At 43.0% G+C, this 10,880-nt stretch overlaps 1 protein-coding gene across 1 annotated transcript in view; it reads left to right on the top strand.

The window, feature by feature from the left end:
* Positions 1-303: 303 nt before the first annotated feature.
* Positions 304-10,880, top strand: part of rgs5a (regulator of G protein signaling 5a) — a 37,286-nt gene continuing 26,709 nt past the window's right edge. The window contains exon 1 of the mRNA XM_034180786.1: positions 304-641. Within this exon, the coding sequence (XP_034036677.1) occupies positions 304-641 (338 nt within the window). The remainder of the gene's footprint in view (positions 642-10,880) is intronic.

Raw genomic sequence — 10,880 nt, 5'->3', positions numbered from 1 at the left:
ACCAGATCAAGAAATTTAGCTGAGGAAGCTTCTGCGATTAGAAGCGAAACGTCCTCGCGTCAAGCAACCCAGTCCAGTCGAAGATTCAAGCTTCTCTGCTATCGGGATATGAATCCTCTGTAAAAAAAAAAAAAAAATTCACATCGATATATGAAAAACTGTGGGTTCCAGGCTGTTCACAAACAAACAGGTGCAAAAACATAACATCCACCCAACTTCACTGACAGAGGTGATAAAAGGTACAATGTGGGAAAAGATAATTTACAGTAAACTACAGTGCTCCAGTATGACAATGACAGAAGCATGTCACCATGTACGGTAGAAGGTCGTCAGAAATCCTTGAAAGGTTATCAAGCTTTGTCTTCACATCAAACTGAAGAAGACTCAGATCCTGTGCAGTCTCCACCCAACATGGTCAGTCCAGAGCTTCCTGCTGTGCGACAGGTCCTGAAGACCTACTTTGCTTTCCATACCTCGGGCAGCCATGTGCAGTCAAACACTGACAATGACAAGATCCAACACCAATTCAAATGTGCAGGAACTGTGTTTCACTGGCTTCCCACTCATGTTTTCAACAACAGAGACCTTCAACATGAGATGAAAATCCTTGACTACAAAGCCATCGTCATGCCATCCCTGATGTATGGATCAGAGACCATCCCATGGGAGAGACCATCCCATCAATGATCAGAGGCCACCACCTGTAGACCCTTGAGCGATTCCACCAACGCTGCCTGAGGAGTATCCTCTGCATCAGGTGGGAAGACGGCCATATCAACGTCAGCATCCATGCTGAAGCCAAGCTCCAGAGCACTGAGTGTGTCATCATCAAGAACCAACTTTGGTTGGTAGGTCACATTGTTGGGATGGATGACAGATGACTTTAGAAGCAGATCTTCAACCCCCAGCTGAGTGAAGGAAAACGGTCCAGAGGATTGTAGAAGAAGCAGGACAAGGACCTCCTGAAGCAGAACCTCAAGAGCTGCTCCATCAACTGGAAGATCTGTGAAGAACAAGCGAGGCACTGAGCCAGCTGGGGAGCAATGATCCAAGTCTTCGAAAAAATGTGGATGAAAAACACAGAGGAGAAAGAGGAAGAACAGAGAGCAAGATCCTAACCAGCAGAAGCTTCCCAGAGCAACCACGTGCAGCATCGGTCAGAAAGACTGAGCCTGTAAAGAATCGATCAAGAGACAAGTATCCTCACCACCGTGGGATTGCCACAGCAATGTAATACTACAGACTGTACTGTGTCTACTGTAAGATACAGTAAGCAACTTGCTTCTGACAGATTGTTTGTTGCTGTGACGCCACTCTGAACTTCACACGGTTGTATACGCTTCTTTTATTTCTGTTTAGCACTCTTCTGGTTATTAATTGTATCTACTCTGAACATTATTTAACAACAGTCCTGTTGTGAATCGCTAGTAGTTAGCATTTGCTAGCGGTTAGCTTTCGCTATCGAAGTCGACCCCTCCCCTCTCTATTTGTTACTTTTTATAGTTGTTTCTTTTCTACCCATTTAATACTTCTGTTCATTTTTTAGTTGAACTGCTGTGAATTTTAAGTAATTATTTTACTCTGTGTAATATCTTAGGAGCAGCTAGCATTTTCGCTAGTGGTTAGCTTGCGTTAGCTATTTCAGACCCCTTCATCATTTTTTCATTTCATTTTTTTACACTTCTGTTAGTTAATTAACTAACAGTGTATTTTATAGCTGCTGCTTTTTTGCCTAATACTTCTGTTAGTTTTTCAGTGTAACTGCTGTGAATTTTAATACATTTATTTGTGTCTGTGTGAGCCTTAGGAGTGGTTAGCTTATCCATTATTGGTTAGCTCGTGTTTGCTTGGCTACATTCTCAAATTTCTTAGTGCACAAAGTGCACTACTAATTCTACTTTACACCCTCCGTAAATCCTGCGTGATGTTGCAAGATAGGGTGGCTCTCTTAGAGAGCCGTGTCCATAAGTTAGAGCAGCTTCTTAGCACAGTGGAGTTAGATGTTACGGGCATTCCAGATGAGGTTAGTGTTGGGCCAGCTAGCAAGCCCATTAGCATCAGCTTAGAAACGCCGGCTGTGAAGGACGGCTTTCGGACTGTGGCAAGGTGGAGGAAGCCCCGTAGGCCTTGGTGCCCGGTTATGGCACCCCGATCACACTCGCCAGTGCAAACTGTGAATCGGTTCTCCCCCTTGGATTTGCCAGATGTGAATTCTCTGAGCCCACAAGTGACTTCCACTCCTGTCTCCAGGCCAAAACACCGGACTTTAGTGATAGGGGATTCTATCACCCACAAAGTCAGGTTACAGAAGCCAGCTGACATTAAATGTATTCCTGGGGCCAGAGCTCCCGATATTGCATCTCATCTTAGGGTGCTGACGCTGCAGTAGGGAAGACAGACGAAGGAACATGACATGAGATATAGTCACATAGTTATTCATGTTGGCACCAATGATATCAGGATAAATCACTCAGACGTCACAAAAATGGACATAGAGAGGACTTGTGACCTTGCCAGAAAGATGTGTCGGCATTGATTAATAGTCTCTGATGCCCTCCCCTCCTGGGGTACTGATGAGGCATTTAGCAGGCTGACATCGTTAAATAGGTGGCTGGCGCAGTTTTGTAGACAGCAAGGCTTTAGCTTTATTGATAACTGGCCTTCGTTCTGGGGCCGCTGTGGCTTGCTGATGCCGGACGGCCTCCACCCTACTGGGAAAGGTGCCGCCATCTTGTCTGCAAACATAGATAGAGCTCTACAGGGAGGGTAACATTAGGAATCTACAGCAGGCCACAGAGCAAGTGATTAGAGACCCTACAAGGCTTATGACAAATATGGGTGTGGAATCCATTAGCTTAGCGGGGAATTTAGTGCAGAAAATCCACGATGGTGATAGTGCAGTTTATGTGCCAGGGAGGGAATTTCAACAAGTTGAGACTGTGGCCTGCTTCTGTAGTCGTGTCCATAAAAATCATAGAGGGATATGCTTTCCAAACTTAATACCATTACTATATTGGATGATGTTGAAATTGAGGATGGCCCAGTGGTTGTTCCAGCAATAGCAAAGATTTCATGTCTGCTACCTACAACGCGCGTGGAATGTCTTAAACCTAAACCTACTTCTATGCATCTTATATATGCTACTCTGGAACCACCCCTAAACCCAAACAGTTCAACTGTCAACCCCACTGAGGTCCTTAGACTGGGTTTCACTAACATAAGATCACTGTCCTCAAAATCATTGTTGATCAATGATCTAATTATTGATCATCACTTCGATATGATTGGGCTATGTGAAACCTGGCTTAAACGAACAGCTGTCCTCCCCTTAAATGAGGCCTGCCCACCAGCATATACATTTAGTCACGTGATGTGAAGCAAGGCGTGGGTGTTGCTCTTATTACTTACTAGGTCGTATTATTTTGTCACTGTATACGAGGTCTATGAGAAAAGTAATGGACCTTTTTATTTTTTTCAAAAACTATATGGATTTGATTCATATGTTTTATGTCAGCCAAGCTTGAACCCTTCGTGCGCATGCGTGGTTTTTCCACGCCTGTCGGTTTGCGTTCATTTGCCTGTGAGCACGCCTTGTGGGAGGAGTGGTCCAGCCCCCTCATCGGATTTTCATTGTCAGGAAAGGCGGAATGATTTGGGCTTTTTTTCCATCAGAATTTTTTCAGAAACTTACAGACAAGCAGCTGGAAACATTGAAAAATTTATCTGGCTTTCGGTGAAAATTTCACGGGCTTCACAGAGAGATAAGGACTGTTACTACAGCTTTAAGGACGCCCCATAATGGCGCATGGCGCGCCGCGCTCCGAGCCGCCTCGAGAGGCAGAAAACACCACATCATTTCTAAACAGATGACTGTGTGGAGCTGGGTACCGTCTTGAGCAATTTCTCTGGTATCACAAAGCTGGACATCAGCCAGTTTCCGGCAGGTTTCACTTTAACAAGAGATTTTGTCATGGAAAGCTGCGCGGAGGCTTCACGCGTCACGACCGATTCGCTGATCGAGCGAGACAAAGGAACACCTCCGTTTCGGAGTGCCAGGGGACAAGTTGGGACATGCCCAGCTCTCCACAATTTCTCTTATACTCACTGAGCTGGTAAGCATTGAAAGCCGAGATAGACAAAACTCACGCATGCGCACGAAGGTTCAAGCTTGGCTTACGTAAAAACATATGAATCAAATCCATATAGTTTTTGAAAAAAATAAAAAGGTACGATACTTTTTCACAGACCTCGTATAGGCCTCCTGGCCCATATTCTGATTCTTAGATGAATTTGGTGTGTTCATCTCTCTAACTTGTCAACTAGTGTAGATAACATTCTGATCATTGGTGACTTTAACATTCATATAAATACGTGGTCTATTAGATAATAAACCGACCCTTTTATTTTTTTTTAACTATATGGATTTGAATGACGTGCTATTACACCAATCCATGCTTGAAACCCTCGTGCGCATGAGTTTTTCACAGCGTGTCAGTGCATCATTTCCCTGTGGGCAGGCCTTGAGTGAGATGTGGTCCCGCCCTCTCGGCTGAATTCCTTTGTTTCACATGCTGCTCGAGACGGCGCGCGTTGCTTTATCAAAAAATTTCTGGACCTGTGAGGAATATCCGAGTGGACCACTATTCGAGAAATTAAGCTGATTTTTGGTGAAAAGTTTAACGGCTGATGAGAGATTAAGGGGTGTTTCTGTCAGTGTAAGGACTTCCCACAGAGCAGGACGTTGTGCAGCGCTTCCAGGCACCGTTGTCGGCCTGTTTCGACCTGAAAACATCCTAATTTAAGGCTTAATTCACCCAGGACATCGTGAGAGAACAGAGAAGAGTCAGAAGAGGCCGGCATGAGGACTTTATGCGGACATTCCACTGTTTAAGGACATTTTTTAATGAAAGACGTGCGCGCAAATTCGCTGAGTCATTTCCGTGGAGCTGAGGGAATTCGTGCGTCGGGACGGAGCCGCATGGCCGTGATGAACCCTCACAGGACATGTTCTGGCATGTCCAGCTCATCCAGTTCTGTGAGACCAACAGGAGGTGCTTTTGTTCCGCGCCATTCGCGGCTCTGTGGCGCATTCCTCTGCTTCTCTTTCATGACAAAAACTCCTCTAACAGTGGAATGTGCCGAAAAAGTGCTGATGTCCACGTCTTTTCCTAGTTCTGTAGTAGTCAGACGACGTCCCGGATCAACAAAGCCTTCACTTTGGAAATGATCTGGTTGTTTCAGCGGGGTATCAGCCTGTCGATCGGCGCTCGGAATTGCGCCGAGCTCTCAGACGCTGCGGTGGTCTTTTAAACCGGCTGTAACACTCCTTAATCTGTGTGATCCCCATAAAATCGTCCCTGGAAAGCATCTGAATTTTCCGAATGGTGTCCATCCTACCTGTCTCTCTCAGTTTCTGGAAAATTTGAGCAGCCAAAGCTCCAAATCATTCAGACATTTACAGACAATAAAAATCCGATGAAGGGTGTGGACCACTGCTCACACAAGCCTGCTCCAGGCGAATGACGCCAACCGACAGGCGTGAAAAAACTCACGCATGTGCATGAAGGTTCAAGCTTTGCTGATGCAATCACACGTGATTCAAATCCATATCGTTTTTGAAAAAAATAAAAAGGTCCGTTACTTTTGGACAGACCTCGTATAAGCATGCATTATTGGCTACAAAGCGGACTTACTACTCTGATTTGATCAACAAAAACAAGCATAACACAAAGTTCTTGTTCAACACGGTGGCAACACTTTTGCATGGACAACCACCTGTAGTTCTCTCTCCTTTTACAGCACAAGATTTCCTGGATTATTTTGGGAAGAAAATAGAAGACATTAGGTTAAACATATCCCAGCATGCCTTAATCCAGCCACACACTGCTATTGATGTGGGCGCCACTACTGAGGTATTACCTAGATTTACAGAATTTGACACTATCTCACTCGGCATGCTGACAGAACTTGTAATGTCAACAAAAAGCACAACCTGTTTATTTGATCCTATACCAACAAAACTGTTTAAGGACCTGTGGTCCACTCTTGGGCCGACTGTGCTGGAAATTATTAATCTTTCTTTAACTTCTGGATCTGTTCCTAAATGTTTCAAATCTGCATAATCCAAAAACACCTTTTCTTGTATATCTCAATAACCAAGAAGCCCAGATGGATCAAACATGGTGGCAATATTACATGGCTTGATATCTAGGAGTGATTTGATTTTGGCAAAGATTGGTGAAAGTCAGAGAAAACACGGACTGAGAAGCACCTTTTTGTGTAGCTCAAGATGGATGCTCAAAAGTATATATTGTACAGCCCAACCGATATATCAGCCAGCCGATATTATCAGCCGATATAAGCCCTTTTCAACTCAGTTTGATAACTCAGTTTATGTAGTAATGTGCTCATTTTGTCGGTCACGCTTTTTATTAAGCCCATGTTGTGTAGACCTTATTCTAGCATGAAAAACTTTTGTTTACTGCTAAGAGGTTGAAACATTCAGATTCACTGGTCGTCCGGGAAGGGTTCTGGGAATTACTGCCGTTTGCCATTAACCCTCTGGGGCCGACGCCATCGTATACGATGGGTGGGACCAAGCTTTACTAAACTGTAAATAACTTTTTAATGATATGAGATAGAAACTTACTTTTTTTTGCTGAAAATTTAACTCCGCAGACCTTCGATTCACCGTCGGCCATCTTGCTACTCCTCATAGAAGATGTGTGATGACGTGCGCAATATGAGTGTCTAATCAGAATTGGTTCTCTGTCACATGGTTTTTCAAAATCTAATCGTAGGGCAGATTTACCTCACGTGATATGGCAAAGATCATTTTCAGGAGTGATATCTTACTTGTTGGCCCGTTTTGAATAGCAATAAATCGGCTGATTTATCGGCTATCGGCAAATCAGCTGATTTATTGATATCGGCATTTTTCCTCAAAATCCATATCGGTCGGGCTCTAATATATTGATCAGCAAAATATTTGTGATTGGATGACTTATTAATGAATTCACACAGAAATTGTATGATAAAGTCATACAAACTCAGTGGCCACTTTATTAGGTACACCTGTTCAATTGCTTGTTTATCAAAATAACTAAACATTCAATCACATGGCAGCAACTCCATGCATTTAGACATCAAGATGTGGTGAAGACATCTTGCTGAAGTTCAAACTGAGTATCAGAATGGGGAAGGAAAGAGCATTTAAGTGACTTTGAATGTGGCATGGTTGATGGTGCCAGACAGGCTGGTCTGACTATTTCAGAAACTGCTGATCTACTGGGTTCTTTAACCAGCAACCATCTATAGGGTTTACAGAGAATGGTTCCAAAAGGAGAAGATATCCAGTGAGCGGCAGTTGTGTGGACAGAAATGCCCTTGTTGATGTCAGAGGTCAGAGGAGAATGGACAGACTGGTTGAATGGCAACTGCGTGATGCCATCATGTCAATCTGGACCAACATCTCTGAGGAATATTTCCAACTCCTTGTTGTATCTATGCCGCGAAGAATTAAGGCAGTTCTCAAAGCAAAAGGGGATCCAACTTGGTACTACCAAGGTGTACCTAATATAGTGGCCGGTGAGTGTAGATTTACTGTAAATTTATATTCCAGTGTGTTGAGCAATGCTATATTCTGTCTTCAGTGCTTGAGTTGGCTCGCTCCCATTTTGCCTGTTTTGATGTCATTTGATGTAATTTGTCTGCAGACGGCTACAAGCCAAACACAGACGGCTGCTATAATGGCTCGAGATAATCGCCGTTATTACAGCGTGATCAAATACTGACATGGAAGCTTTTAGCCATCAAAATACAACCTGTGTGACTGAAAATCTCTTTCCACACATTTCTTGTTTTATGCAGCTGAAAATACTAAAAGTTTAAGTTGTCAGAAAACCGCTCTGATGTAAATTATGAAAATGAGGAGCAGATCTTTGCCGATCGCGTGCTGATTTCACTGTCAGACGTTGAGACATTTTTCACTGACGTAATCTGTTATACAAAATTCAATCTGGCTGCACATCAGTCACATTTACACCGATCTTGCCAATGGAAAATTTATTTTCTCTTGAATACAGTTTTATATTTGTTCAGCAGGAATCCTAACAGACACATCCTTATTAGTGTTAATTTCTTCCCACACGTATTACAACACATACCCTGTAAACTCCAGTTTCACCGGAAAAGACCTCTGCAAATAAATACCACAGCAGCAGTAATTAACGTCTCTGTGGGTTTTGCACTTTAGTTTCCTCCTTCAGGCCACTGCACAGAGACGCTGAGGAACACGGCGCTTTTTAAATCCACGCTTGCAGTTCAGACGTGAGCTTAGCAAGAGAACAAGTATATACATTTGTGTTGGATGTGAAATTCCCCCAGGTTTTATTGAAATGGTCAAATTCACACCTGATACTGTCTAATATGTGTCTTCTGGATGTGTTTTTGCTCACTTCATTGAGTCTGTGACTTAATGTAGCCGGCTAACTAGCAACATAACGTACGAGTAGCTCTTACGCGGTATGCTAAAAACACCCACAGTCAAAGGTTTCTTGTCACCACTTAGAAGGCGAAAATGTCCATTACAAGTGTCCGGCAGCATGGAGAGGTAAATGTTGTGCTAAATGTAAAAAAAAAAAAAAAACTTTGAAAGAACTGATTAAAGTGCATCAGGAAACAATTTACAGTGCTTCACTTTTTCCACATTTTATGTTAAGTTATAGTCTTATTCCAAAATGGATGAATTTCACTTTTATCCTCAAAATTCTACACAGAATACCCCATAATGACAATATGAAAAAAGTTTGAGATTAATGCAAATTTATGTATAAGTATATAAATTATTTTTTGTTTGTTTGTTTTGTTTTTGTTTTTTTTTTTACCTTTATTTAACCGAGTAAGTTATTAAGAAAAAATTCTTAATTACAATAACGACCTGGTGGATAGGGAAAGTCACAGAGGTAAATCACAAAAGTGGATCAAACAACACACTTTACAGTATCAGACTAGAGTTAGTAAGAAATAATAACCTTTTCAGTCATATTCAAAAAAACCTAATTACTTCATTTTAGCCAAGACATGAGCAAAGTTTCAGCCAGCAGATTCTTTTAAACACGCTTAAAAATTCAAAATAAGTATTCACAGTCTTTGCCATGAAGCTCAAAATTGAGCTCAGGTGCCTCTTGTTCCCACTCGTCATCCTTGAGATGTTTCTGCAGCTTAATTGGAGTCCACCTGGGGTAAATTCAGTTGATTGGACATGATTTGGAAAGACACACAACTGTCTACATATAAGGTCCCACAGTTGACAGTCAAGAGCACAAACCAAGCATGGAAGTCAAGGAATTTTCTGTAGACCCTGAGACAGGATTGTCTCGAGGCACAAATCTGCTGCTTTGAAGGTCTCAATGAGCACAGTGGCCTCCATCATCCATAAATGGAAGAATTTCAGATCCACCAGGACTCTTCCTAGACCTGGCCGCCCGGCTAAACTGAGCAATTGGGGGAGAAGGGCCTTAGTCAGGGAGGTGACCAAGAACCTGATGGTCACTCTGTCAGAGCTCCAGCATTCCTCTGGAGAGAGGAGAACCTTCCAGAAGGACAACCATCTCTGCAGCAATCCACCTATCAGGCCTGTATGGTAGAGTGGCCAGACGGAAGCCACTCCTTTGTATAAGGCACATGGCAGACCACCTGGATTTTGACCAAAGACACCTGAAGGACTCTCAAACCATGAGAAACAAAATTCTCTGGTCTGATGAGACAAAGATTGAACTCTTTGGTGTGAATGCCAGATATCATGTTTAGAGGAAACCAGGCACCATCCCTACAGTGAATCATGGTGGTGGCAGCGTCATACTGTGGGGATGTTTTTCAGCAGCAGGAACTGGGAGACTAGTCAGGATTGAGGGAAAGATGATGCAGCAATGTACAGAGGCATCCTGGATGAAAACCTGCTCTAGAGCGCTGTTGACCTCAGACTGGGGCAATGGTTCAGTTTCAATTTCAATTTATTTTCATTTATATAGTGCCAATCACAACAGAGTTGCCTCAGGGGGGATTCACACAAGTAAGGTTGTAACCTTACTAACCCTCAGAGCAACAGTGGTAAGAAAAACTCCCTCTGAGGGAAGAAACCTCAAGCAGACCAGGCTCAAAGGGGTGACCCTCTGCTTGGGCCATGCTACAGACACAAATTACGGAACAATTCACAAAATGAATATACTTGTACAGGAAATGCTGTTCGTGCACAGGATAAGAGGGTCGCCAGCACAAATACAACTGCTGCACCTTAAACAGAGAGAAAAAACAGAATCAGGCATCAGAAAGACAAGAATACTGTATAATTTGTCAGCATTAAACAACAAAAAAAAACAGGAAATAAGGTGATCGCCAGCCACTAGCCCTAAGCTTCACTAAAGACCCAGAATTAGGTAAAGTTGAGGCCGTGGCATGCTCTGTTTTCCTAATAAAATGAATTAAAAAAGTAAAAACATAAAGCAAAACTGTACCAGTATGCTAGCCATATGAAAGGGAAGAAATAAGTGCGTCCTAGTCCTGGACTTAAAAGTCTACCACAGAATCTGCTGTTTTATTGACGCAGGGAGACCATTCCACAGAACAGGGGCACGATAAGAGAAAAGCTCTGTGACCCACAGACTTCTTATTCACCCTAGGGACACAAAGTAGTCCTGCACCCTGAGAATGTAAGCCCGGATATAAGGTTTAGATTAGGTCAGCTAGGTAGGGAGGTGCCAGTCCTTGAATAATTTTATGGTTTGTAGCAGAACCTTAAAATCTGATCTCACTGGGACAGGAAGGCCATTGAAGGGATGCCCAGAAATGGGTGTAATGGTGGTCGAAGCTTTCTGCTTCGT

This window comes from Thalassophryne amazonica, chromosome 10 (assembly GCF_902500255.1).
Source record: "Thalassophryne amazonica chromosome 10, fThaAma1.1, whole genome shotgun sequence".
Taxonomy (NCBI): Eukaryota; Metazoa; Chordata; class Actinopteri; order Batrachoidiformes; family Batrachoididae; genus Thalassophryne; species Thalassophryne amazonica.
This window is presented reverse-complemented; position numbering and strand designations above follow the sequence as displayed.